Below are 27,463 nucleotides of genomic sequence, written 5' to 3'. Positions count from 1 at the left end.
TGACAAATCGCCGAGGGCGACAGATCAGCCTTCCTACTAGGTATCGCGACTAGATAATGACGTAGTTTTATTCGCCATACCCTATTGCCTGTTACTCTATAAAATCTTGCGATAATTCGAATTATAGTGAGCTCTAGAGCTTCAAATCTATGTGAGGATATTGGCTGAAATCCGTGCGCCAGGTGAGGCCGTGCGTCAAGCGAGAAAAACGGGTAGTGCGCGAGGGACTCGGATCGGCAGAACAAAAAGCCGAGCAACACGAGTAGAGCAGAAAAAGGATTAATAAATAAACACAATTAATACAATCAATTAATCATCCCATACATCATATCCAAACCCATCATTCATCTCAGGAAGCCCAGAAACAGTGCTTCAATCTGACACTCGTACTATGTAGCAGCTTTCGTCAAACGTTCCTCCTGTCTTGACAGTAGGTGCGCATATCTGACAGCTAGATAGCTAATCTTTTAGGCAACCTAATTTAGCTGTACGTGTGTACAAACGCAGCTGTACTTACGTACAGACACTAGTAACTTTTTATTTTTATAAATTAAGTTACTTGCCTGCCTTGCCTTGTTTTTTATTCTCTTTTATACTATCCCCTACATCCTTTCCTCTTCTTCTTTATATAGGGCCTATAGTGTACTGCTAGTTTGCAACACCTGCTAGCTTTTTAGCCTACGTATAGCATCTCTTTCCTACAGGATAGATCCTGTGCTTAGCTAGAGCATAGAGAAGCTCTTGCCTAAATGTACAAGATAGGTTATTAAAATCCTATTATGTCTAGCCTTTAAAGTCTTCTATAAAGTTAGACAGACTGTACCTTTTTATATGCATAAAAATAAAAGTATCTACTATGTATAAGGTTTGTTATACTTAAAAAGGATTTATTAACATATTAAGACAGTCTACTAGAAGGGGTAAGGTTAACCTCCTTTTATAGTATTGTCCTAGACATGTGGGTTATCTCTACTAGTTTATTATACAAGTATTTTATAATAAGGTAAGGGTTTGCTAGTTGCTTGTTTGTATAGCTGTTAGGGAGGGGGTGCTAGTTGCGTTTGTACAGCAGTTGTCTAGGGGGGGTGGGTGCCAGTTGCGTTTGTACGGCGGTTGTCTAGGTGGTGGTGGTTAACTGTACAGTGGCTCCTAAAGAGCAAGCTGTTGTGCGGAGTAGCAGGTTAGCTCTAGGGCGGGGGCTGGTTGCTTGTTCGTACAGCTGTCAGGAGGGGGGGCTAGTTGCGTTCGTACAGCCGTTGTCTGGGGGGGGGGGGTGGGTGGTGCTGGTCGTGTGTTTGTACGGCCGTTCTCAGGGGGGGCAGGGGGAGGGTGGAGGGTGCTGGTTGACTGTACGGTGGCTCTCAAAGAGCAAGCTGTTGTACAGGGTAGCGGGTTGGCTCTGGGGCGTGCGACGGCTACCAGTCGCAGTAGATGCCTCCTCTGCGTGGCTACGCACGCGGTAGATAGGTACTGCAGCTAGCGAGCTGGCTCTTGTACAGGCGGTTCACTCCGGGGGCATATGACGGCTACCAGTGCAGTAGGTGCCTCCTCTGCGTGGCTACGCACGCGGTAGATAGATACTGCAGCGGCGGGCTAGCTCTTGTACAAGCAGTTGACTCTAGGGGCATACAACAGCTACTAGTGCAGTAGGTGCCTCCTCTGCGTGGCTACGCACGCGGTAGATAGATACTGCAGCGGCAGGCTAGCTCTTGTACAGGCGGTTAACTCTAGGGGCGCGCACAAGGCTTGTTCACGCCCTCTCTGCGTGGCTACGCACACAGTAGGAGTAAGCTTCTTGTACAGTAGTAGTTTTATTAATTTTTATAAATCTGTCTATTAAAGATAATATCCTCTGTGTAGCTACGCATATAGTAAATAGTTTATTAATAAACTAATTAGTGTTAGTTAACCTAGGTTTAATTAAACAAACATACACCTAAAGGGCGTACTAAAAGGTAAGTAAGTAAAGATCTTTTTATTATTAACTACTGCCCTCTCTTTTTATATAAAGAAAGAGGGCTCTTAAGTACACATAGCCCCTAACGCACAGGCTAGATAGCCAACGTTTCAGGCAACCTAATTCAGCCGTACGCGTGTACAGACGCAGCCGTACTTACGTACGGACATTTATAGTATTATTATTAAAATTTCGTAGTTACTATTACGTTGCTAAAAAGTTAACCTTCTAGCTAGCATAGCAGAGGATATATATAGGTAGATATTTATATACTATAACGTACCTAACGGGTTGGCCGGCCACACGGGTTGGCCGGCCACTTTTGCCAAGCCCCCACTAAACTCTACCTATCTACATAATGCCTTAACAACAACACTAGATTAAATCTTCTAAAGAACGTTAGATACAGCTTGCTCTTTAGGCTCTTAAATAAGACTTAAAACTCTTCTTACAACGCGCTGCAGCTATCTATAATGTCTCTTACACAACACTAAGCAATTAACGCGCTAGACAGCCTTTACAAGCAGAATGCTAGCCTAAATTAAGGAATCTAACTGTCACGGTATCCTCCCTGGATCCCAGACATAACTGTATTAGACGTGTACTAGAGTATTATTAGTGCACGTCTAACACAAACATAACACAACACAGACATAAACTTAAGTACAAACTGCCTTAACACTAACTAAACCTAAAATAGGCTTAATTTATACTTAAAGTGCTTAGACTTCTAAGCTAAGTATTTAATTACTAATTTTTTTCTAAACTTTTTTATTTCTTATATAATATCTTGTACCTACTATAATACCTTATGTAGTAATTAAACTAGACTTCTGTAAAGCTTTATAACCTTACTTATACATAATTATAACATTACGTTGTGTTAAAACTTTAGCTAAGAATAGCCTTTAAATTTAATCTAATAAGCTTAGTACTTACATAACTCTAAGCTATTAAAGTAAGCTAAAAAGCTTTCTAAAAAGTGCTTACTTTATAAAAAAGCTGCTATGTTATAAGCTTTAAAGCTTTTTAAAAGGACTTTAAAAAACAGCTTTATGTTATTAAGTAGTTTATTTCTACTTTAACTTTTATTATAGTAGTAAAAACTAAGAACTTACTAGCCTTAAAGCTTACTTAGAAGTCTAGAGATAGCTTAACTTTTTTCTACCTAACACTACTTATAACCTGTAACTTTTTTAACTTAGTAATAAAATCTAACTAACTCCTTAATCCCTTACTATTTAATAAAAAATAAAAAAACTTACTTTTTTTCTTATATAAGCTCTAATATAAACTTAAAAGAAATGTAGACTAATTTCTTTTTAAATGCTTTTAGTTACTATATACCTACTTTTAACTTAACTATAATATAACTGCTTTAATTAACTTACTAATAAATAAAAATATTATTAACTTAGATTAATTTATAGCGTTTTTATAAGTAACTTATAAAGACTTAAATAAAAAGTTAATAGCCTTAAGTTACTTAAACACTTTATAATAAAAAAAAAAAGCTTTACTTTACACTTTACTAAGTTCTACTAACTTGCATCTAATATAGGCCTAAATAAGATAGGTCTAATTACAGCTTTATATAACTCCCTCTTAACTAAACTGTAACACGCTATAGTAGAAGAACCTCTCCTAAATAACCTTAACATGTATGTAAACCTAATTACTACCTATAATAATAATATAAGGTTTTTTCCTATATAAGCTTTAATACACCTCTAAACTAGCGCAGTTATAAATAAGAACTTTAATATAATAAAAATTAATTTAAATTATACTCTAGTTAGTTCTAAAAAGTGTAAAGATTATAAAAAAAAAAGTTAATGCTTTAAGTATAGTAAGCATAGTTATATATTTTAAAACTGCTTTATTCTTTTTTCTTAAGTCTACATAAGTAGCGCTGCTAGCACTTATTAAAAATTTTTACTATTTTATTTTTATTTTTATAAGAGCTTTAACTTATATTTAAGCTTTAATTCTTTTTGCTACTTTTAATATAGCTGCAGCTATAGCAGTAAAAGCCTATAAAAAGGCTTGTTTTAAGGCTAAGTTGCTCTTTAGAACTAATTTAACACTAGATCTTTGCTAACTTATAAGCTAAGTCCCCTACTAATAACTAAAAGTACTAAGTTAATATTTTTATATATTTATAATAAAGAACTATATTAGCTCTAATATAAGCTTTTATTAACTTAGAAGTAAATAGCATAGGTTATATTAATAAAAAACTAGCGTGTAAACTAAATCTTTAATTAACACTACTTACTTAAATAATTTACTTAACTAGATTTAATAAAAAATAACTTAAAAAAAGTTTTATTTTTTATACTATAACTATTATAATTACCTACTAACACTATAAAGAGTAGATTAAGCTCTATGTAATAAACATAAAATATTATAACTTAATTTTAAAACAACTATAGCTATATTAGCATAAGGTTACCTTTAATTACTAAAAGTAAGTTCTAAACTTTAACTCTTTTTAATACTAAGATATATGCTTATGCTTACACCTAAATAACACTTAAGTAGCACTTAATATAAAAAGTTTTTAGACCTACTTTTTAATAACCTAGAGAAAAACTACTTAAGTAAAGCTAATAAGCTAGGCCTTTTACTAAAATAGGCTATATAAAATAATTTAACAACTGCCTAAACTTAAAAAAAAAAAGCCTTTAAAAAATCTTTACTTACCTAATTTAAACATAAACTAGGACTTAAACAGTAGATAGACATCTACTATATAGAACCTACCTTATTTATAACTCTAGCTTAACAACTAGATTATAAAATCTACATAGTTATAATTTCTAATATAGACTAAGCTTTAGCTCTCTAAAAACACACTAACTTAAAAATAATAGTTTTTTAAGACTACTATAACTTATTATATGTTTTTTTTAAGATAAGTTTAATAAGCTTTTAATATAACATTTATATAATTACTAAATAACCTTTAAGCCTAGTAAACAACCTAGTTATAGGCTACTATATAAAATGTTACTAAATAAATTAAAAGTGCTTTAAAAATACTTTAATAAGAACCTAGAAAAAAGGTTTATTTAAGCTAGCTTTTTACTAGTAGTGTTACTTATACTATTTATAAAAAAACCTAAAAGTAGGCTTTAATTCTATATTAACTACTAAAGACTAAATGCTATTACTATTAAAAACTAATACTTAATTCTCTTTTTATAAGAAACTCTAAGCTAACTAAGTAAAGCAAAGTATTTTATAAAGTTAAATATTATTACTACCTTTAATAAGCTAAGAATAGTAAAGGGTAATAAGTAGCTAACAGTGTTTTAAACTTACTACAAACTATTTAAGTACCTAGTAATGCCTTTTAGCTTAGCTAACACGCCTAGTACTTTTTAACATTTTATAAACAACTTGCTCTAACCCTACCTAGATATATTCTGTACTATGTATATTAATAATATTCTAATTTATAGTAATAGCCTTTTAGAGCACAAACAGCATGTACGCCTAGTGCTAAAGGCTATAAAAGAAGTAAGTCTGTAACTTAACATAAATAAATGTAAGTTCTACTAATTAAAGGTTATATATTTAAGATATGTAATTTTTACAGATAGCATCTAAATAGACCTTATTAAGGTTTAGACTATACTAGATTAGTAATACTTAAAAAATGTAAAAAATGTTTAAGCTTTTATAAGATTTACTAACTTTTACTAATAATTTATTAATAACTTTTTATAGTAAGTAAGCTCTATAATTACACTTACTAAAAAAAAAAATTTAATTTAACTTTAACTTAAATTACTAATAGTTTTTTAACTAGCTAAAGAAAGCCTTTACTAAAGCCTTAATACTCTACTACTTTAACTTTAAACTACTAATACTTATAAAAGCTAATGCCTTAGACTATGTAGTAGCAGAAGTTCTTTTCTAGACTAAGCTAGACAGGACTATTAAGCCTATTACATACTTCTTAAAAAGAATAAGTTTTATAAAAAGTAATTATAAGATCTATAATAAGAAATTACTTACTATAGTATGCTACTTTAAATAATAGTAACCTAAACTAGAAGGTGCAGTGTATCTAATATAAGTTCTATTTAACTATAAGAACTTATAGTACTTTATAACTATAAAATAACTTAGCTACTAATAAGCTTATTAGTCTAAATACTTATTCTATTTTAATTTTAAGATTACTTATTATCTTAGTTAAGATAGAAAAAAACTAAATACCTTTATAAAGCAATTCTAAAACATCCCTACTTAAAAAAAAGTGTAAAAAGTTTAATACTAAACTTTACTTTAACTTAAGCTATTTTTAGACCTTAACTTAAATAAAATAGATTAGATAATTAATTAAATTATTACTAATAAGTATTTAAATAATAAATTTATCTAAGAAACCTTAGACCTGCTCTAAAACAGCGCTAGTTAGTTAAAGAAAGTAACACTAGCTAACTATAAAAACTAAAATAGTAAGCTATATTACTATAACTAACTTATAATCTCTAATTTTAATAAACTAAGAATTAAACTACTTTAAATTGTACACAACTTACCTGTTAGAGGACACTTAGGCAGAGGAAAGACTCTTAACCTACTACAAAGAGAGTACTACTAGCCCTGCATGTTCTATACTGTACGCTAATATATATTATGTTACTATACTTACTATAAAGTAAAGGCCTTTTAAAAAAGGTATAATAGCCTACTTAAACTGCTTCTAATTCTTAAATAAGCTTAAAAAAATATATTAATTAATTTTATTATAAACCTACCTTTATTTAAAGGGTATATAAATATTATAGTAGTTGTTAATTACTTAACTAAGTATTAACACTTAATACTATATTCCTTTATAACTGCCTTTAATATAGCCTAGTTATTCTACTAATACATATAAGTTTACTATAGCCTACCTAACATAATTATATTAGATAAAGGTACATAGTTTATCTTAGCTTTTTAGAATAAACTCTATAAATAGCTCTAAATTATCCTCTATTTATTTATAGCTTTTTACCTAAAAACTAATAGCTAAACTAAGAACATAAATGCTGTAATAAAATAAGTTTTATAAGTGTACATAAACTACTAGTAAAATAACTAAGTAAAATAGTTAGCTATAGCATAGTTTAAAGCTAATAATATAATATCTAAATTAACATAAGTATTCTTGTTTTTAGTAAACTATAAATACTACTTTTAAATAGAATTTAAACTACTTTTAAATACCCTTTAACTAACTTATTAATTTATATAAGTAATAAATATAAATAGACTTATTAATAAAATCTAAAATATATCTAAATATATTTATAAAAAGCTTACATAGGCTTAAGCTTTTTAACAAGAGTACATAAACTAATTTTAAACTCTTACCCCTATGTATGTAGCTAGTAAGAAGGTCTAGCTAGACACTAAAAATATCTAAATAAACTAATAATTAAAGAAACTTAATTAGAAAAACTTTAGCTTTTTTATAGTAGCTTATATAGTTTTATTATATGCTTACTAATTAATCCTACCTAACAGCATAAAGATACACCCTGTGTTCTACATATTATTACTGCGCTAAGTAGCCTTTAAATCTAACTATTTACCTAGACAGCTAAACCTACTACCTAAACTTATTATTATAAATAATAAACTAGAATATGTTATAAAAAATGTTAAATAAATTTAGTTTAATAAGAAAAAACATATCTATAAATACTTTATAAAATAGACTAGATATAACAAACTATTATAAAAACTTATAAAAGCTTTATAAAAAAACTTTATAGTAACTTAATTCTACGCCTAATACCTATCTAAACTAAACCTATACTCTAATAAAAATAACCTAATGCTAGAACTACTAATGTAAAAGATTTCTTTTCTAATAAGAGGGAGAGTACTGTTACAGTATCCTCTCTAGATCCTAGACATAACTATATTAGACGTGTACTAGAGTATTATTAGTGCACATCTAATATAAATATAATATAACATAGACATAAACTTAAGCATAAACTACTTTAACACTAACTAAACTTAAAATAGGCTTAATTTATACTTAAAGCGCTTAGACTTTTAAGCTAAGTATTTAATTACTAATTTCTTTTTAAACCTTCCTATTCCTTACACAATGTCTTGTACCTACTATAATACCTCACGTAGTAATTAAACTAGACCTCTGTGAAGCTCTATAACCTTACTTGTGCACAATCGTGACACTAACTAAGCTTAAGGAGAAAGTAGTTGTTAAGTACATACTTAAGCTTATTACGCGCAGATTTCTCCTTAGGCTTACAGCTATAGCTAATATAGCTAATTCCTTGCCTGCAGAGCGCAATCTAGGCTAGGTTAGCTTAAACTAGACTAGTATGTAGGTTAAGCACTGCCCTAAGTTTATAATAAAGTTTAATTATAAGTATAATTACAAGAGAGCGCTTTATAAGAATCTAGAGGTTATTTAAGGCTAGTTTTGCCTAGTAGCTAACATAAAAGCTAAGTACAGTATCTAGAATAAAGATAGGTATAACTTTAACAAGTTAGGCTTTATAATAGGCTAGATATTAACTAGAGCAGTTGTTATAGCTTTAGAGAGATAAGGACAGCTAAAAGTAATATAGTAAGGTAATAGGGAGTAAACAACAGTTATCTAGAGCATTAACATAATAGGGTAGGCTATAAAATTATAAAGCTTTAAGCAGTAAATAAGGCTGCCACATAACATAAATTGCATAAAAGAAAGCAGATTTAGGCAAAAGAGATCTTAATAGTTAAGAATAGAGCTTGTCTAACTACTCTAAAGGAGTTTAGAGCGCATAGTAATAGGAAGAAGCTAAAGACGCAGGTGCGCGCTAAAGGAGGTAAGCTAAGTTAAAGGCAATGTAAGCAGTGCAATTAGACTAGGCATAACTTATATATGTGTAAGTAAGTAGCAAAAGTAGACTCTAAATAATATCTTATGTTGTATTACTTTATACAGGGCTAAAGTGGGCTGTTTTGCGAGAGAATGGGGTGGTTTTAGTGGGGGCTTGGCAAAAGTGGCCGGCCAACCCGTTAGGTACGTTAGTTACTTTACTAGACTTAACTTTTGTAAGTTAAAGTTAAAATTACTTTTACTTAAGCTAAAAGTGTTAAGTGTTTTTTTATTTAATGTTAGTTATATATACTTACTCTTACTTATTATTAACACTAGGTTATCTAGGGAATCTGTTAACTAGTTTAATAGTAGAGGAAAGAAGAGAGAGAGGCAATTAGTGCACGTGTATTAGAAGCTGGCCTGTGCGCTAAGCGAGACGTCTGATTACATATGTCATCCAAGCTTCTGAAAAGGAAGGCTAATACCAGCTTGTTGTTTAGACAAATTCTTGTATCTACTGTTTATCCTCTAATTATCCATTATGTCTGTTCCTACTGATGATCAAATCATCTCGCTCTGTCACAATCCAGCAACCACAATTCTCTCAGCGCCGCAGTGCTCAAACAGGGTGGTGCGCGTTACGGACGGGCTGGCTGTGAAGTTTGGACATTTTGTTACCATTCAAGAATTTAGGAACCAACAGGTTGCACAGAGGCTCCTTAACGCAGACATAGTCAATGTGCCAACAGCTTATCGGTTCGTGCAGAAAGAGGAGATTGGGTATATCGTGATGGACTATGTGGATGGCAATACGCTTGACCTGATGAGCGCGAAAAACTTAGCTGAGGAGCTGGGCAAGGTCTTAGGTCATATCCATCAGCAGGGAGCGACGAAGCCGGGATCACTTGGAGGCGGGCCAGTATCTGGTGTGCTCTGGCCTGAACATGAAGAGGTGGAGTTTTCGGAGCCTGATGACCTCCAACTTTGGCTCAATCTACGTTCACCTAGCCCAGTGCACACGCTTAATCTTCGTCGCCATACCCTATCTATGTGCCATCTGGATTTTAATCCACGAAATATTATAGTTAATGGCAATTGTATCCATCTCGTCGACTGGTCCGCTGCCGGGTATTTCCCTCGGTTCTTCGAGCATATAGTGTACCGGTTCTTCTCGCGAGATCTTAGCTTCTTTAATCTTCTAAGACCATTTCTTGCTCCCTTGTCTAACGAAGAACTGGAGAGTGCAAATATTGTGGTGGAAACATTGCAACACAGTCAATTCCATGTTTTGTAAGTCATAAGCTGAATGAACCCAGGCGCCACTAACCAGGGCCATACATTAGTCCGGGGGCTAAGGTCTCCCAGAGAGCACGCATTGGAGCGTAGGCTTATAAAGTACTCGATGTTCGCTGCTAATACGAGCGTCGGCCTAGTGCACGAGCATGGAAGGTAGAGCGAGCGACGCCACTATGCTGCTCGGGCATGGTATGTATTACGCATGCTATGAAGAATTCTCTGTGCCAGCGCTTAGTTTTATTTTCAGCTATAGGGGTGTACAAGTGCAAGACTAGTGTCTAAGCACCTTGCTCTACAAAGAAGAAATTAGATAGTCTGAGGTAGATTAAAGCCTATCTTCACCCTGTCCTGTATCCAGTCTGAAAAGGCACCGTCTGCGCTCGCGCAGAGCCTTCTATGGGACCTTTACTGCGGTATCCTGTAAATTAATTTTAATAGTTAACTACAAGGTTGCATCACACCTGTATTAGGCCTGTGTGTGGCTACGTGAGGCTGAGGAGCACCCGATTTCACTTATTGGTGCATGAACGCTGTAGTCTCTATGTGGATTGGTGTGGTGTAACAAGGAGGTTCTCACAACATCCAGAGATTGCGCCAAGATATCACAGGAAGAAAAAAATTTGAGTAAAGGAAGCACAGAAGGAAAGAGGGAAAGGAAGAACCTCAGCTATCAACCTCCCCATGATCCACAAACCCGCCAACCCAGCGGTCGAAAACATCATTCGAAGCCGCAAGCTCAACTTCCGTGGTGACTAATGACACCTTTATCCCCGGCACTTCTGCTCTAGGAATTTCAATCTCGCCCTAATTTCTGTTAGAAGATCGCTCTAGTCCATAACCCCTGAAATTTGAAGAAACTCACAAGCTCCAACCGATAATGCAAATTCTTCTTTAAATATTCTTCCGCTTGTTCTGCTGTCGTATCACCCGCCGCAATACGCTTCTCCAGCGCTTCACTCAGGTCCACTGTCGTGAGAGTAAATTGCTCGCTCTTCATATTATTCCCACCCAATGTGGACGCCATGCCTACGAAGGAATCCGAGCCCAACCACTCCTTTGAATCACTCGCCACGTTACCAAGAAATACAAGCAGGTTGTAAGGCGCGCCTGCGTCAAGGCCGTATAAGGGCAATTTGACTTCCACCAAGTAGACCAACCCTTTCTCTGGTCCAGGTCCAGGTTCCTGGCGTTTAGCCCTAGGCTGTGAGCTGCTCCCAGTAGCTGGTCCTGAATACAGCGATTTGATCTGCGCCACGAGTGTTGAGTTACTTGGGTTCGATGTAAGTTCTGGATATGTGTACCCCATGTCCCGAGTGTTTCGAGAGTTGGCTGAAGTCCACCAATCCCCAGCGGCGTTTTTGTGGAAAGGTGTGAGTGCTGTATTCGGAAAGTTAGTAACCAGTCGGATTATATACTCTACTCCCCTCTCCAGTTGCTAATGACGGACGGATGACTTACGTGAATTCGCATCAAGAACATCCCCCTTTTCAATCGTATATGTTGGCGTATCTGCAATACATTGCTCAACATATGTCTGCGGGAAGACCGCCTGATATAGTGCCATTTGGCGATCAACATTCCTTCTTCACATCAGCATGCCCTCTTAATACCAGTACTAATGAATGTGTGTTAGAAACTCACGCATGATGCAGCCAAAAAATCGGATCAAACGCGCTCACACTCGCTGGACTCATATGCCCCGGCCACATATTCGTATGAATCGGATTGTGTACCGTTTCGAGGGTTCCAGGGCCTCCAACCCCACAACCCCCATCATTACTAAACGTGTTAAATGACTGCCATTGCGAGAGGATTGCATAGACTTTGGTTCTCTGGGAGGGGAGGATATTCCGTAGTTTTTGGTTCAGGCCAACATGGTCTGAGACCGTTTCACCATTGCGAACCGTCATGAGTGAGTTGTCGCAGACGGAGGGGAGGCCGCCGACGGCGCCTCCAGGAGTGCCAATTGTGGGGCAGCCCTGAGGTTGTCAGTCACACCTATGTTCAGTGTGTAAGATTTGGGATGAGGGAATCGTACTGTGCCGTTTATTTGGGAATGGTCGAGGGGGTGAAAGTTGTAGTCGTAAAGAGGGTTGTCGATATTCGCCTTCGTGCCATTTGGAAACGTCACGCTGACTTTCTCTACAGTGACGGCAGTAGGAAGTACGGGTTGGGATGTTGGGAGGGCTTTCGCCCAGTCCCAGAATGGGATTCGGAGTTGCGACGCGGCGGTTTGATAGACTTTTCTGGTAGGAGTGGGGAACTGATCTGCGATGTTTTTGGCTAGTTTTTGGAGTTGTTGCTTCTTTGCATTAGTTTCCCAGTTCCAATTAATAGAGTCCTACACACCTCAAAGAGAGCGAGATATGGACGGTGCCAAGTGGCGAAAAGAAGCTGGTTGTGTGGACAATAACCTCTTTGGGAAGTCGATTTTTCGTCAGTGATGATTCCTTTTACACCATCCCACGGTATCCTGCAAAGAATAAGCACAATTTCAATAGATATCCCGAGGAAATAGATTATTTACCAAGGCATCCCATGAATCCCTGACAATCCGATTTTAGCACATGATCCTCAAGCAGAGAGTCCCCAACATACCTGCAATCTGATACCAAGAGGCAATATTTTTCTGATCCATAGCCTGAAAGCTCGCCATAGCTAGAAGATACAAATTCCACATCTCCCCCGCCTTCTCGAGATCGCGAATCTCCATGCGCGGAAAAACGCCTCCTGTAGCCCCTGTAATGGCAAAGTATGAGCCTGGGGACTGGCGGGTTTCGATGTCTAGGAAAGCGCTCGTTTGGAGGAGTGGTGAGCTTTGACAGAAAGAGATGAGCAGCGAGGCCGCTGTGAGATGTGTGGACTTCATGACTAAGGTAGCGAATGTGGTGAAAGATGTTTCTTGGGAGGTCGAATAAATGAGTGACTGTGAGAAGGAACCCCTCTTGAAACTTAGAATAGAACAGAACCATAGAAGAACTGCCATTATACTTATAGCTACATCACCGAAACACCAAGATGCGAATAACCACTACTACTCCAAGCCCAACACCTTCCAAGATACGCCCCAGTGTTGGAAACCCCATACCGCGGCACGGCAGACTGAGCCAAACAGCCAAGTGAACGCCATTCGCATTAAATCCACCTCGTTTTCGACCTACATACAGGTAGCGCAGGAGTGGTACCTGGTGGATGGAAGGAATCCTGTCAGCAGCCACTCAGCAGCACGTGGCTGTTTGCACATCTCCCGCACGTTCGGCCCCCTGCACCATGTCATCGCGTGTACTTTATTAGCCGTGGAAGAGTATAAGAGACTGTTTTATTGCTTGAGAGCGAGTGGTTATTAGTAGCGGAAGTTGTGGAAGAGAGGTGCTTGTGCGTGGTCGAGTAAAGACGGCATTTTTGAGGGTCAATGCGCATGTATGAAGGAAGGGGCGAAGGGTCGCTTGGGTAGAGTTAAGGAGGAAAATAGATTGAGAGGAAAAGTCATTTGTTTTTGAAGAGAGGAGGTTTTGCTTTGCCTGAGCTGAGAGGTCTTCAGAAATCGAAAGCATAGATTCGATTTTGAGAGGCCGAAAGCTTGCGACGTACCCATCGAGTGGAAGTTGGCGGGTAAAGAGCACTGTCGTTTGCATTGCTTCGAGTGCCTGGTTCCCGCACGTATTTCTCCCTAGTCTGTGCAGTTCCAATTTTCTAGACTGCGCCAGACGCACTCGTTAGATCATGCGTGCATTAACAAGGTTTATGATCCTACCTTAACTGCTTCCTTCGCCGAATCGCTACTTTCTAAGAGAGGCTGTATAGAATATGGTCTTGGGTATTGGTCTATGATTATTGATATCTACATGAAGCAGTCGAAGGAAAATTCCAAATCTAACCAATTATCCAAAATATTCTTGATTTACTTGATCTGTCCTTAAGCATCATCTAGTAATGGCACATCTGGTAACGGTTTCTCCGGCAGAGGCTTGCTCGGTAGTGGCTTTGCTCTCGGGGTGTGAAATTCCGGGTGAGGGGACTCAGGGTCCTCGTCGTCTTCTTGTCCATCGAGGAGGCCCTCTTCTTCGTCGTCATCTCTCCCTCGGCGGATATGCCGCCATACCTCATCCATGCCTCCACTGCTTGCAAGCTCGTGTTGTAGCATGATGGCCTTGGCCAGGAGATATAGCCCATAGAGCGCAACGACTCCGCCAAGGATGCTGAATACAATGATGATCATGAGAGTCCAGTCCCAGTCATTCCAGATGGTGAGGAGGCCGTTCTTGAGTGTTCCCTTCTTCGCCCAGCTCCACTCTCTCTCTCGGTAGATTATATGGCCGTCTGGACGCCGTGTCTCGAAGCCGAAGAAGAAGCGGATTCTGTCCCACAAAGAGCGATGGGGTGATGTGAACATGTAACTGCGCCCCACTAGCTGCACGTCGACTATTTCGAAAGTATACCGTGGCTTTGGTTGCGCCTCGACTGCGCCGAAGAGGGTTGATGAAGCCTGCACTACCTCGTTGTCCTCCGCATCATGGACCGAGTCGATAGTCCCCTGGATGGTAATCTGCAGCATTTGCTGTGCGGTACTATTGAACACCCAGTCCGGGTCATCCATATATCCGTCCTGTCCACCAATCGCATCGAATGTAATCTTCCAACTTGCTGTTGTCTCATCGGATTCCATTTCGGATGCGGCGTAATCGTAGTCCAGGCTGACGAGACTATTGCTTGGCTCCAAGCAGAAGCATGCTCCACTATAATCGTTGCATGGCATTCCTACACACGCAATAGACGTGTCTAAATCTGCGCGACTAAAGTTGGGATTGACTTGCGGGACGTAGACTTGTGGGGGTTCGCCGTTGGAGCGGAGAGAGAGAGGAGGGGTGATGGACATTGAATTAAGGAGCAGATCGTGTCGGTCGCGGGAGAGCGATATATTGTAGAGCTATTTTCCGCCCGGAATCAGTACCAAAGTAGAATGACGTGTGCGGAGGAGGGGATTAGGAACGTCCGCAAGCTCACCAAGCTATTCTCCTTCTGCGTGATGAAGTGTTTCCGGGTTGGTCCATTCCCCGTATATTCCAGAGTGGGACAATCCAGACATGGCAGCTTTGCAACATAGTAAGAACCAGCGACTACAGTCGTAACTGCGTCCAGAGGCTGCAGACAGGCATCTGGCGCCGAGTCGCGCCATTGCGCGCATGAGGGGATCGGGCTGCCACTGATCGCGTCTTCGGCAGCGGTAACAACACTCGAAAGAGCGCCCGCAAGCAGTATCAACCGAACGGGTCGCATCGCGCGGATGGGAGTGGTTGCTGAGTTGCGACGCGGCGCGGGCGTTGAAGACGGACGGGTGGCTGATAACGCGGCCCGGGGTAGGTCGAACCGCGGCGGGACCTTTCTATTTTAAGGCTCCCAACCCTCGACTCTAAACCTCCCAAGCCACAATCTAGAGCGAGTTGAAAAAATTCATCAAGGACCTAAGGCAGCGTGTTATTCACAAATGAATCATAACATCCTTCTGAACTGAGGTTTGACACAGTCCGTAGGGTCCAACCTCTGCCAGGCACGAAATTAAAACGAGTAGTGGTAGTGGAGGAAGAAAAGTTGTCTGAGTTCAGGAGCGAGGGATGGAGTGCAGATTCTTCCAGAGCCGAGCGAAAGAAGGCTAAGGCGAAGCGTAAGTCCAAAAAATATATATATATATCTGCCAGGGAATATGAGAAGGAAAATGATGGAGAAAATTTGAAGAGGAAAGCGACGAAGGAAACTGAAGCAGATAGTAGCAAGACGAGTGACCCAAGCAGGAAAGGTAAGGGGATGGAAAGCAAAGGAAATTGAGAAAGCAGCGATGACTAGCGAGGAACCATTGAGCATGATGATACTGAGAGGGAAATATGGTGTCAAGAAATGCTACAAACAGAATCTAGACTGTTTCTGAGCATTTCGTTGGTAGATATAGTATGGGACACCCTAATCTACGTCCCGGGTATTGGAACTTTACTCGCTTGTGCAGCCTAACTCTATCTACTTAAATGTGAACTGGGGGATGTTAGCGATGGTAAAAGCCCATGGTTTTCCACCATCGGGCCCTGACATGTCGCTGGTAACCCCCTGATATCTACCCTGGGTCTTGCTGTAATTAGGACTGGCAGTGCTCGGAATAAGTTGGGCAGTCTAAATAATGCTACTCAAACCCATTACATAGCCATCTTTTTTTTTAGAGGGGGTTGAAACATATTTGCTATTAGCTGAGACAATTTGCGTGTAGTTGCATGTCAAATCGCTGTACATATATGCACGTAAGTTGTCACACCTCTCATCTCAATAGCCAAAATTCAAGGTTAGTTCTTTATTGTGCATCGTACTCTGATATGCGGGGTGAATTGAGCAAAAATGGAGGTTTAAAGCAATGTCCAGGCTTATAATTGCAATCTTCCAGGGTCATAATTTATGAAAGAAGTAGTGTATTACGGACTGAGGTTCGGATGTTCTGTAAAACACTTATAATAGTGTGGGAAGCTGAGTCCAAAGTTGATTGTACAGTCCGGAGTTAGATGAGCACTCCAGCTGACAAATCACTCTAAGGTGAAAACGACTGATCTTTGCAGCTCTTTAATGCCACTACCGTTCCTGGAGCCGCTGGGAGCGCACAATACGCTTGTAGGAGCGCTCGTTTCATCGATATTTCTTTGTCCTTGTATTACTGTTCTTACTGTCTTCTACGTCCCTTCCTGAGCGTTGTAACGGTAAGTATTGTTACGAGAATTATCATGCGGAAGTCCGCATTTCTATGCACTCCAGCCCATATGAATACCAACCTAGGCATTCCTCAGCAAGAACGGCATCAGTGATGGAAACACACCGTGTCCGCCTATGAAGCCGTTGCCGGGATACCGGCTGATCAGCGTGGCCAACAGTCCGTAGTACGTAACGTAACTACGTGAACGTAGTAATCACGTGAGGCGTACAAAAGTAGTCAAAATGTGAGACGTAACTTTTGTACAGTGAATTGCCAAGTACGTCCCGTAGTACGGGTCAGAGAGGTCATATTTTGGGAGATTTCCCTCCTGTTTTTAGACCCTATTAGCCATCGCGTTGGGAGCTTTGTTTAAGGTTGCGTTTTAGAGTAAGAATTAGATAAAACTCTGTGTTTTATAGCACAGTAGCCTAATTAGTGTGCTAAATGGCCCCCTATAAAAATAAACTTTACTAGCGTTTAATAATACTATAACAGCTACATTAGAGACCTCTCTGTAGCTAAGGAGGGATCTCTGCTATTCTAATTGCCTCTTACTTAGTAGCTTAAAGTTAGTTGTTACTCCTACCCTACGCTTAATTTCCTCTGTATACCCTTAACAAGCTGCAACTGTAAGAGAGCCTTCTCTAGAGGCAGGAGGACAGTTATAATTAATAGAAACTGCTTAGCAGGTTGTATAATTAAGGCTCTGCAGCTCTAAAAGAACTAGTTACGTCATAGGGCTGTAGAGAGTGAATTAACTACTCTAGGGGACTTTATCCAGGCCAAAAAGCTTCTCCTGGAACAATTTTGACCCAGACCGACAAAACTTCTTGCGAAAAGTACAAAAGTATAAGGATTTTAAGAAGTTACTGTTACGTTACGTACTTGCTAATTAATTCACTGCTTACGTACAAAAGTACTACTAAATTGAGAAGTTACTGGCAGAAAAAAGCTCAAACGTAACGTACTACGTACTGTTGGCCACGCTGCGGCTGATGTTCTACAATGACCATACGCAGCGTGGACGCCTTCAAATGAACGGTAACTGTTGCAAGTGGCAAAGGTCAACCCTTTACGAACCATGGCAGAAAATATATTTTGGCGGATAAATGCATGTGCGACAGTAACACCAGGGGCGCCAGTGTTACAAGATTATCAGCCCAAGAGTGACAGAGGTAGTGTGTTTTGGGAAGTGGGACAGCCGTATCGACTATATCGGCCCACCAGCGAGTTGGAAGTATCGAGAATATGTTGATGGAGCCTTTTAGTCCCTGCATATCATAAAGAAAAGACCCTGGGTGGTTCAGGGGCATTCTCCGAATTTTTGGAAGCTAAAATAGATTCACCGCTTGATTCACATCTTTTCTGGCCACAGAAAACTTCAACTGATAATGAACAAGATCATTAGGCACGTACAATTAGGGTCACGGAATTCGAGCCAGCGTTTATTTAAAACGCCCAGCGCTCCTGTTGGACAAAGGCTCGAGATGGAGCTAAGCACTTGTCTGCCTCACACAACCGAGAGAGACATTGCGACCGAGATCTAGAACATGATTAATTGGATCTTCTAGAATCTCGTTGTTGCTCCGCGTTGAATGGATTTTTCGGCTTCGGCCGATGGGAGCAAGAGTCGGAAATAAACCACGTTGTTGGGCGGCTATGCTGTGTTCGTACCGAGGAATGTGAATAGAGATTCTGCTGGATAACTTGCACCTGAGATGAGCAGATTCTAAATCTTGGACCAGACTCATGTTCATCGGGTTATGGGTGCGGAATCTTGAGTCAAGGAGATGAGACTTGCGAAAGACGACCTGCAGTGAATCAAGAAGCTTCTGGTGACACCATTCTGGTTGAAATATGGATGTCTATGGAGACAAAATTCGCGATTCGAAACAACCGGCACTCGCATTTTTGAATAGTAGTGAACACGAACCCACTGCTGCAATATCATACCCAGGTCTAGGAAGTATAGTGCACATTCATTCCTTCCCACTCCTAGTGAACCGAAATCTCTCCCCCCCCTAAGTAACACAAAAACCAGCGCTAGGTCCTCCACACCTCCTCCATGTCCTTCTTCCTCTAAGACATAAAAAATCCACCCTTATCCCTATGGTCCCTCAAATACTGTCGCATAGCCATCCTCCGCTGCTCATCTTCTATCGCCCGAGCTGCCTTCTCCTCCTCAGTTGCGTTCGGATCTGGAGGCGTGTATTTTGGACCTGATAGTTGCTTTCCTGTCACATCGAAAACTAGTTTCTGCGGGACGACTGGAGTGTGGGTGGAGGTGGAGGCCGTAGCAGCCGTGGTTGTGGTTGCCGCCGTGGGGAAATTGGAGGTGGAATGGAGTTCTCTATTATCATTGACATAGCTAGGGCTAGAGTTGGAGATTGGACCAGAGGGAGATGGTGTTAAGACGCTCTGGTCTGCTGTAGACGGATTCAGTTTCCTTGGTTTAAGGCTTTTGAGGAAGGCTGTAAGACCCATTTCCGCTGATAGTAAGGATTCACAAATTCTGTGACGACGATCTTGAGAAGGTATTTATGACGATAGTATATCAAGTAGACGAATTTGTTGAGTGTGGTCGCTGATTATGCTGTTCTGGCAGGCCAGATAGTGGATGATATATTGTGGAGTGGTGAAGGATTGGGTGCTTGTGGCTGTGTTATGTCGACTCCCTCTGTCTGTCTGCTGTAAACCCGTGTTCGTGTGGAAGTTTGAGGTTAATGTGCTTGCAGGCTATCGAGATGTGTAGGGTATAGGATCCTAACCGTGAAATCATCCTTAACCGAAGTAAGCAGGCAAGCAAGCATACTCCTCCGTTTGACTGGGCCGAGAGCACCAAGGTTGCCTTCCCGGACCTTTGACGTCTAAGCCACCCTTGGGAGAATCCTAAGCCAGTCTTGGGAGAATCCTGCGAACAGCCTTGTGACAGTAGTCATGCATGCACCAATCCACAGGAATAAAATGAAAAGGTCATGTGGCGCAGTGAAGGATTTGTGGCTGTGAGTTCGTCTCATTGGTCGATTGATAAGGAACGGATCCTGAAGAGCGCAGGGAGCTGGGTGTGTGGAGAAATGTGGGGGCGAAGGTTGCTGCTTGTTTGGACGTGAGTTTGAATTTGATATGTAGGTGAAGCTTGAGGCTGTGATTGTGGTCTTGAGATGTTTCCTGGTCATTGCACACGTTGAACAGTCGTGCCCTCTGAGGTGGCAATCAACAGCTATTTTCAGAAAAATGAATACAGTTCAATAAGGCATGTCTTTCAATTAATAAATTAAAATCATAAGCAAGGTCCAACAAGACCAACAAAGGGATGGTCACGTGGTTAGACTGGCCCTCCAATCATTAACTCTCAATTCAAATCTTGTGTAACATCACCATTCATCTAGTGAGAGCTTTCACTTCCTAGTCAAACAACTCAATATAAACCCTCCACTGCCAAACCTCGACAATGCGGTGGCCATTGATTCTCCCCACACATGTCCTTTAACTCCACATAATTTTAATGATAGATATCATCCCCTCCGTAACCTTTAGTTCACCGGAAGCACCTGTCACAATTTCTTCATATCCGCTCCCATAATGGAAGCAACGACAAACGGATTTCATTAAAATGATGTCCGGAAATGCAAACACCGGACAACGATGTGGAGCGGAAGATGGCTTCCGAAAGGGCCGAAGAGCGGACCGGCTATACCAAAGATAGAATAAGAATGTGGGGAGTACGAGATGGCAGCTGAACGCAACCTCCAAGATTCCTTTTTACTCTGTTTCAGTGTCCTTGTTGTACACCAAATTTTGTTGTTGTAAAAGAACCGGTTAGTTAGAATGGTCAACCTCGCCGTTGCAGGCGGCACTGGAAGTAAGTCAACCCCCTTGCCCACTCCGAATCCCTACAGCCTTCAGGATACAATATCTTGGACACACCCGAAATCCCGCTAACAGCACTAATAACACTAACGACACCTCCCATAGACGTTGCAACCGAAATTCTCCGCTCCATAATCGCCTCCAACCTTCACACCATTACGATTCTAACCCGCAAACCCATTTCGCCCCCCCACGCCAATCCGGCGCTAACATATAAAGTTATCGACTATAACGACGTCCCCAGTTTAGTCACTGTACTCACAGGCTTCGAGGTCGTGTTGAGTTTCCTGGTTTCGCAAGACCAGTCTGGATTGCGCGTTCAGAAAAATTTGATAGATGCATGTGTGCAGGCTGGGGTTAAGAGGTTTGCACCAAGTGAGTGGGGGGTGTGAGTATCGTTTTTTATGTTTAGAGCTGGGACTGGGTTAGAGGGTTAGGTAGAGAGAAAGAGGTTTTGGGTGAGAGGCCATTGGAGACTAGATTGAGGTTAGATAATATTTGACGCTAACAGTTTTGGTTCAGCAAGAATGGAAGCGGCATTCCTCCCTACAAACCGAAAGATGACATTGCAGAATATCTCAAAGAACTCAACAAAGACAAAAAGGTACGCGAACCCCCTTTTCCCCTCCTATTCCCCCTCCATCCACATCCATCCCCCCATCTCCTACCTCTAACTTCCTCCTTCCCACCTCTCATAAATCTACAGGTTCTTGAATACACCCTGGTTCAACCCTCGCTCTTCCTCGACTACTTCGCGCACCCGCACCCGCTTCCCCCTTCCACCTCCCTGCACACTTGGCCCTTCTTTATCGACTTCTCGTCCCGGCACGCCATAATCCTGGACTCGGGTGACCAACCAATAATCCTAACCGCCATCTCCGACATCTCCTCGATCATCACCCTTGCCCTCTCTGACCCCCGCCCGTGGCCCCCCGTTGGTGGAATCCGCGGCACTCAAACCTCTATCAACGAACTCATTGCACTGGGAAAGAAATTGCGTGGTGGAAGGTGGACGATTGAGTACGTCAACAGTGAAGACCTAGACGCAACAGAGGGTGAGGGGTTAGGGGAGCGGTTGAAAACGACTTGGGTGCCGAGGATGAGTCATCCAATTATTCCAGAGGGCAAGAGGGAGGCCTATAGTCGAGTCTTTGTGACAATGTTTTTGCAAGGAATTGCGAGGGGTGCGTGGGATGTTAGTGGGGAGTGGAATGAAAGGTTTCCGGAGTATAACTTTTGGAGCGCAGAGGAGTATTTGACGAGGGCTTGGGAAGGGAAGCCATGACGGGGAAGGAGCAGGGGTTAGGGAAGGGAGAGGGATAGGAGAGAGCCGATGCGGAGAAGAGTACGATAATGGAGGATTGACGTAGCGATAAAGACGGAGGGGGTGAAGGGGATATTAACGAAATAGAAATATTGAAGGAGATATTTACAAGGTCAAAACACCAATCAATTCCCCAAGCCACGAAACCCAGAGCAATACCAGCCAGGGCCGTTTCCGCACCAATCTGGACAGTTCTCCTACAGACATTGCGAGTAGTAATCATTCAACTTGTTGCAAGTAAACCCGGAAACGCACTATCCAACTAGTTAGCCAGTATTCTCCAAACGTTGCAAAACCATCAAAACACTAAAAAAAAAACTCACCTGCGTAGCCCCCGTATACCCGATTCCACCACACTGTCCATAATGCGCCACAGTCCCCGTACTCGCACCCTTCGTAGCCGTAGGCGCCGCCGAAGTCGCAGCCGTAGACGTCGGACTGGCGCTTCCAAAGAAACTCCCCTTAATCTCCGGCAGTACCATCTTCCATGCAGGCCCACTCTCTGGCTCCATGCTATACATATAATCACCCCACCAAGGCCCAGCCGCCCACCAAAGCGCGCCCATCCAGACGTCTGAGTTCTGGCCAAGGTAGGCGAGACCATCTTTCAGTGCGGTGATACACTGCGTGTTGTTGCCGCCAGCGTATTCGCCGATCACGCCGATCTTCTTGTTGTCTTTGAGCCACTGGGTTGCGGCTTTCAGGCGTTCGGAGAGGATGGTTGTGGAAACGCAATCGGCGTGTGAGCCTGAGCCGTCGGAGTCAAGATATTGGTGCATTTGGTAGACGAGTTTATTCTCTGGGTCCTTAAGGGAGACAAGGGATGCGCCGTTTCCAGACGATACCCAGGTCCAAGCCCCGGACCAGGAGTTGCCTTCAGGAGTGATGATTTGCTTTGCGCCTGCTGCACGAATGCCATCGATAGCAGCTTGGTTCAGGTTGAAGACGAGCGTCTGATCCATATCGTGGTACTCGTTATTCGTGTCGAAGACAACGAGGTCGTTGTCTTTAAATTTCGCCGCGACGTTCTGCCACCATGTCTTGAAGCCTGCGGTGTCGGTGATGATTTCCCCGTAAAAGCGTCCGTAGTTGTGTGGTTGGATCATGGCGTAAGCGCCTTTGGAGGTGATGTAGTTGACCTGCGCGGTAAGGTTGCCCATGTAGAGTGGGTCGAAGGATGCGGTGAGAGAGTTCGGTGTAAGACGTTCCATAAGGAAGTTAAGGCGAAACATGTTCATGCCCTGGGCTATGAATTTCTGAGAACAAAAAGTATTGTATTAGCACCCGTCCGCATGTTTATGCATTGGCTTTGCGGTGGAAGGAACGGGGCCGCGGAAAGGATATAGAGGACATACATCCACAGTTGCCAAATCATACCAGATGTACTCTCTTCCATATACACCGGTGAAATTTTTCTCTCCAAACTCGGCACCCGACTCGTTAATACCGAACCACTTCAATTTTCTTGTACTCGTCTGCCTCTTCCCCTCTGTCGGCGCCGCGATGGCAGACACAGCTAATGCTGCAACAACGAAAAGATTCTTCAAAAGCATATTGAAAAATTAGAAAGGTCGAAAGGAGGGACAGTAGTCGAAGGAGTGCACTGTCTAGAGTACTTCCCTGCTTTCCCTACCCTACGAGGGGAACCTGCACTTTTATATATCAAAAAGGCCATCGCACCACGAGCCTCAACCTCATTTCCACCTAAGCACTGCGGACACTCCGTCTCCGCTCTGAATTTTCCCTAGAGGGTACCGACGACCCGGTGCTCATTGCTCACAATCAAACTCAACCTGGTTGGAGAAGTCGCTAATCTGCAAAAGTCGAGCCTCGACGGAGAATAAATTGCATGTGGATATTAAGGATGTCAAACAAAGAAGGGAACGCTAGTGGTGGAGAGACACCGAGGTGTTTTGCGGGGTATGGTAATTTACCTCCAGGATCGCGATTCGTGGAAGTGGCCAAACGAAACGGAACGACGAGCTTGAAACATAAGGCTAACGGTGACGCTGCGCCAAAATGGCAGGCGAGATTTACGGCGCGATCGTGGAATGAGAAAAGCGCAATCTATTGACCAATCAGCTCGCGACACTCGAGATTGAATGAACTGTCTCCAGAACGTCCTTACATGTTTGCCGCATATTGAATAAATTATTAGCTTCTAGAAACCTGCCCGAAGAGTTGAGGTGTGCCCATTTAGACTCTTGTTTACCCGGTACCGGATGTCGGACCGTTGTACAAGTAATAACTCTGCCCTTCCGTTCTACATTAGGGCAAGACTCGATCGATCAATATCACATCGCAATCGCCTTCGAAGCCAAAGGTGGAGTGGGTATATTGAGCAGGGTGAAGGACTAGAGAAGACACAGACAGAATACTGCCCTACATACAAGACCCGCCAAATACAACTGTGCATTGATGACCACCCAGGTAGTCTTCCCAGAATAGTCTAGCTGGATAGCGACGTACGTGGAAGACTCAACACAATCCTCAGGGGCTCATCGGGTGAGAGTCAATTATTAGTGGGGGAATTGGTGCCATAGAACGCAAGACAGAGATGGCAAAAATTGGAAGCGGGTCGTTCATAAGCATGACACTAATCAACGTAGACTCATCGACGAACACTACGACGCCCGGCACTGGAGAAAATGTTTCTTGAGGTCACAAATGTGTTTCCCGGGATATGCGGCCGTGAATGTTGGCCGCTCCTCGCACCTGTCGACGCTTGTTCATCCCACTGTGACCTGGACGAACGGACCGAGGTCCGGTGGCTAGAGACAATGGACGGCATGGCAGACGGGAGAGGAACGGCTCGTGAATGCGATGGTCGATTAAGGGAAGGAAGCCGCAATGGAGGAAGCGCTTTTTCTTGCTGGGGATAACATGGACGATTAAAAGAGGACGCATATGCGCTCCCACTTCTGTAGGGCGAAATTCGTGCATCTTGCCTCCTGATGAAGCCTCGGCCGTCGATATTTCCAGATGCATAATGCGGTTCTGATGGTACAAAATGACCGGACCCGCCATATCCAGAATCGTAGGGAATTGGTTCATTCCTAGTATTACGCGGCGAATTAAAGAACGACAAGCCATTCAGACTTCGTGGTTCATGCCAGTCTGCCTGAGCCGAGGCCACCCTGGCCACGTGAGAGTGATAACCTCCGGAAGGTTGTGAACTGGCAACACGGTCATTAACTCCAGCTCTTGAATATACTTGCGCATTACGATCACAATTTTTAAAGAAGGGACTCACTACACTCTCGGCTCGTTCAGCCGGTTGTTGAAAACGCAGGGGTGCTGGTGTGATAGGATTTACCGAAGGTCGGGTAATAGGTCTTTTAACGAAGACATGTGGAGGATTTGACCGGAGAGGATCGGGATGGCGATTTCGCCATGCTGGAGAGAAAGGGGCATTCGGCGATTGATTGGGGAACGCGTGCCCGAACCTAATTTGCTGTTGTCCAGCATGGTTGTGAGGAAGAGTCTGACCTCTAGTTGCGCCAAAATGCTGTCCAAACCCGGCGTTCGTGTGAGATTGCCCGGATCTCTTGGAGCGAGGGTCCCGAAGCTCCAATTCCAGCCTGGTATCACAGGACAGGCCATCCATCAGACGAATATAGGATGGCTCGCTTGGCAGACCACCTGACGGACCTAAAGGTCCCGTGGTGGTGGGGTGATGTGCATCTTCGACCATAGTTCCGATTGATTCTTGGTGTTGGTTTGGTGAATTGGTAGGATAGGGGGAGTGGCCGTCCGGTAATGCCCCCGTCATGTAAGGTGTCCCATCATACTGGTATCCATGACGCGTCGGTGGCCGGTCGTCGGCGGCAACGTTGGCGTGTAATACCGGCTGAACATGTTCCCAGTGCCCATTGTCGTACATCTGTACGTCTCCTGTAGAGCCTTGACTATCAAGGGCAGGAGATGGCAGCGAGATATTTGGTGACTTCTTGCGCAAAGGCCAAAGCCTCCTCATGGATTTCATCTTCGAAAGTGGTCCACTTGGAGGAGGCATCAAGTCACGACTATGAAGCTTCTGTCTGGATGGTGGCGGAGCATGAATATTTTGTTCAGTGGATCCAGAGTTAGGTTTCTGTCTCTTGGCTGGCCGTGCCTGAGGGCTGGAAGAGAGCGGAACATCCACAGAGTTCCTTGCCTCGATGGTCACTAATGAACGTCCTGCCGTGTGGCTTGAAGCTGTCCGCTTCAAAGATGAATCCATGGGTTGCCCGAAGGCGTCTGCAATAACATTATCGTTCTCATCGAAGGGATATGGCGCCTTGTGATAAGCGAATGTCTCGGCTGGTATGTAGTAGCCAAGCGACGCAAGCTGTCCTTTCATCTGCTCGTTTTGCCTTCAAATATCAGTTGCTGTGCATGCTAAAGCCAGTGCATCATTGAAACGTACTCAACCATGCGCGGGATCTGCTTCAAGTAGTGCTCGATCGCAGGCATCCTCATCTTGAACTTCTGCAACTCAGGCTCCATGGCGTGTAATCGCTCGTTCTCTTCTTCTAAGGTTGAAAGCTTGGTCTGTTCCTCTGCTCTAAGCCTTTGGAGACACATGACACTGTTTTGGGCCTCATCTAACTTCCCCTTGGCTTCTTTATGATCTCCAGTGAGCTGCTTCGCATAGCGAACGAGGGATAGATATTGAAACTGTTGAGGTCAATCAAGATGAAGCATCGGAGTCGCGTGGTTGCTTACTCTCAGAGCCTCCATTTCCTTTCCGGCCGCATCCAGCTTGATTGGGGGGGTCGTGAACCAGCAAGCTGGTATAGCGCTGTCGAACTCGCCCTCGGTGAAGCCACGGACCGAGTACAGCTCGCGAGGTCGGTCCTCGCCCCTCTCCTGCGCACACACTGGACATGGCGCGCGCGGTCGGGTTCCTGCGGGGTGAAAAGGCGGGGCTAAAGGAGTTGGCGCTTCAGTGTCTTGTCCGATTGAGCACCAGCAGGAGGGTCAACTTACCGCCACCTTCGAGGTGCTTGCTGCAGATGACATGGCAACAGCTAGAGAGCCAGAGCTTCGTGACGAGGCGCTCCTTTGGGTTAATGCCGTCGGAGAGGCCTTGGACAGTGGAGCATCCATCGTAGACCTCGGAGAATGTAGCGTGGCAGACACAGCAGGAAAAAATAACATCAAGGGGGGTGATACCCTCGGGGTCGGGATGCGCCTTCGTGAAGCTCTCCATGTCCATCGGAGGACCAGGCACCTCGGAGGGATAAAGAGGAAGCATGACGTGTAGAGATTGAGGTAGGCGACGACGCGATGAAAAGAGAAAGTGTCGTCGGCGAGCGCCAAGACCCCGCGCAACTGGCAACCACTCCAACGACGGTGAAGGCCACGCACGTGCTTAACAAATGCGCGTTTAGAAAAATAAAGCAAGCCAGAATATTGAGCGGGTGTGCTGTGGGGAGACGCGTCGTTGGGGAGGAA

General features: G+C 42.6%; 8 protein-coding genes across 8 annotated transcripts; 2 read left to right on the top strand and 6 right to left on the bottom strand.

Moving 5' to 3' along the window:
* Positions 1–1,149: 1,149 nt before the first annotated feature.
* On the bottom strand, positions 1,150–1,628 carry BDR25DRAFT_358977 (uncharacterized protein; the record flags this gene model as incomplete). Its single annotated transcript, XM_033696022.1, has 4 exons — positions 1,150–1,308; positions 1,349–1,448; positions 1,509–1,550; positions 1,618–1,628. The coding sequence occupies 4 exons, from the start codon at positions 1,626–1,628 to the stop codon at positions 1,150–1,152; spliced, it is 312 nt and encodes a 103-aa protein (XP_033543762.1).
* A 7,810-nt stretch (positions 1,629–9,438) lies between these two features.
* On the top strand, positions 9,439–9,981 carry BDR25DRAFT_161197 (uncharacterized protein; the record flags this gene model as incomplete). Its single annotated transcript, XM_033684043.1, has 1 exon — positions 9,439–9,981. A coding segment is annotated over one exon (543 nt), but the record flags the coding sequence as incomplete, so codon positions are not given.
* Positions 9,982–10,769: 788 nt separating this feature from the next.
* BDR25DRAFT_376471 (Di-copper centre-containing protein) lies at positions 10,770–12,975 on the bottom strand (the record flags this gene model as incomplete). The annotated part of the gene is made up of 8 exons (XM_033697449.1): positions 10,770–10,910; positions 10,969–11,483; positions 11,565–11,686; positions 11,748–12,085; positions 12,145–12,411; positions 12,456–12,579; positions 12,634–12,652; positions 12,705–12,975. The coding sequence occupies 8 exons, from the start codon at positions 12,973–12,975 to the stop codon at positions 10,770–10,772; spliced, it is 1,797 nt and encodes a 598-aa protein (XP_033543760.1).
* Positions 12,976–14,001: 1,026 nt separating this feature from the next.
* Positions 14,002–15,408, bottom strand: BDR25DRAFT_305776 (uncharacterized protein). Its single transcript, XM_033690482.1, has 2 exons — positions 15,111–15,408; positions 14,002–15,033 (listed from the first exon to the last, which is right to left on the bottom strand). Exons 1-2 carry the CDS (start codon positions 15,381–15,383, stop codon positions 14,023–14,025), a joined length of 1,284 nt encoding a protein of 427 aa, XP_033543759.1. The 5' UTR covers positions 15,384–15,408; the 3' UTR covers positions 14,002–14,022.
* Positions 15,409–18,757: 3,349 nt separating this feature from the next.
* On the bottom strand, positions 18,758–19,560 carry BDR25DRAFT_305775 (uncharacterized protein). Its single transcript, XM_033690481.1, has one exon. It carries the CDS (start codon positions 19,312–19,314, stop codon positions 18,910–18,912), a length of 405 nt encoding a protein of 134 aa, XP_033543758.1. The 5' UTR covers positions 19,315–19,560; the 3' UTR covers positions 18,758–18,909.
* A 1,098-nt stretch (positions 19,561–20,658) lies between these two features.
* BDR25DRAFT_376465 (NmrA-like family protein-like protein) lies at positions 20,659–21,997 on the top strand (the record flags this gene model as incomplete). The annotated part of the gene is made up of 4 exons (XM_033697448.1): positions 20,659–20,692; positions 20,806–21,088; positions 21,223–21,304; positions 21,407–21,997. The coding sequence occupies 4 exons, from the start codon at positions 20,659–20,661 to the stop codon at positions 21,983–21,985; spliced, it is 978 nt and encodes a 325-aa protein (XP_033543757.1). The 3' UTR covers positions 21,986–21,997.
* Positions 21,998–22,243: 246 nt separating this feature from the next.
* BDR25DRAFT_376459 (glycoside hydrolase) lies at positions 22,244–23,692 on the bottom strand (the record flags this gene model as incomplete). Its single annotated transcript, XM_033697447.1, has 3 exons — positions 23,380–23,692; positions 22,464–23,280; positions 22,244–22,278 (listed from the first exon to the last, which is right to left on the bottom strand). The coding sequence occupies exons 1-3, from the start codon at positions 23,575–23,577 to the stop codon at positions 22,244–22,246; spliced, it is 1,050 nt and encodes a 349-aa protein (XP_033543756.1). The 5' UTR covers positions 23,578–23,692.
* Positions 23,693–24,353: 661 nt separating this feature from the next.
* Positions 24,354–27,223, bottom strand: BDR25DRAFT_376455 (uncharacterized protein). Its single transcript, XM_033697446.1, has 4 exons — positions 26,996–27,223; positions 26,732–26,934; positions 26,433–26,683; positions 24,354–26,379 (listed from the first exon to the last, which is right to left on the bottom strand). The coding sequence occupies exons 1-4, from the start codon at positions 27,216–27,218 to the stop codon at positions 24,636–24,638; spliced, it is 2,421 nt and encodes an 806-aa protein (XP_033543755.1). The 5' UTR covers positions 27,219–27,223; the 3' UTR covers positions 24,354–24,635.
* Between the last annotated feature and the right edge of the window lie 240 nt (positions 27,224–27,463).

This window comes from Lindgomyces ingoldianus, assembly GCF_010093535.1.
Source record: "Lindgomyces ingoldianus strain ATCC 200398 unplaced genomic scaffold BDR25scaffold_31, whole genome shotgun sequence".
NCBI lineage: Eukaryota > Fungi > Ascomycota > Dothideomycetes > Pleosporales > Lindgomycetaceae > Lindgomyces > Lindgomyces ingoldianus.
The sequence above is the reverse complement of the archived record's forward strand: the minus strand, read 5'-3'. Positions and strand labels throughout refer to the sequence as shown.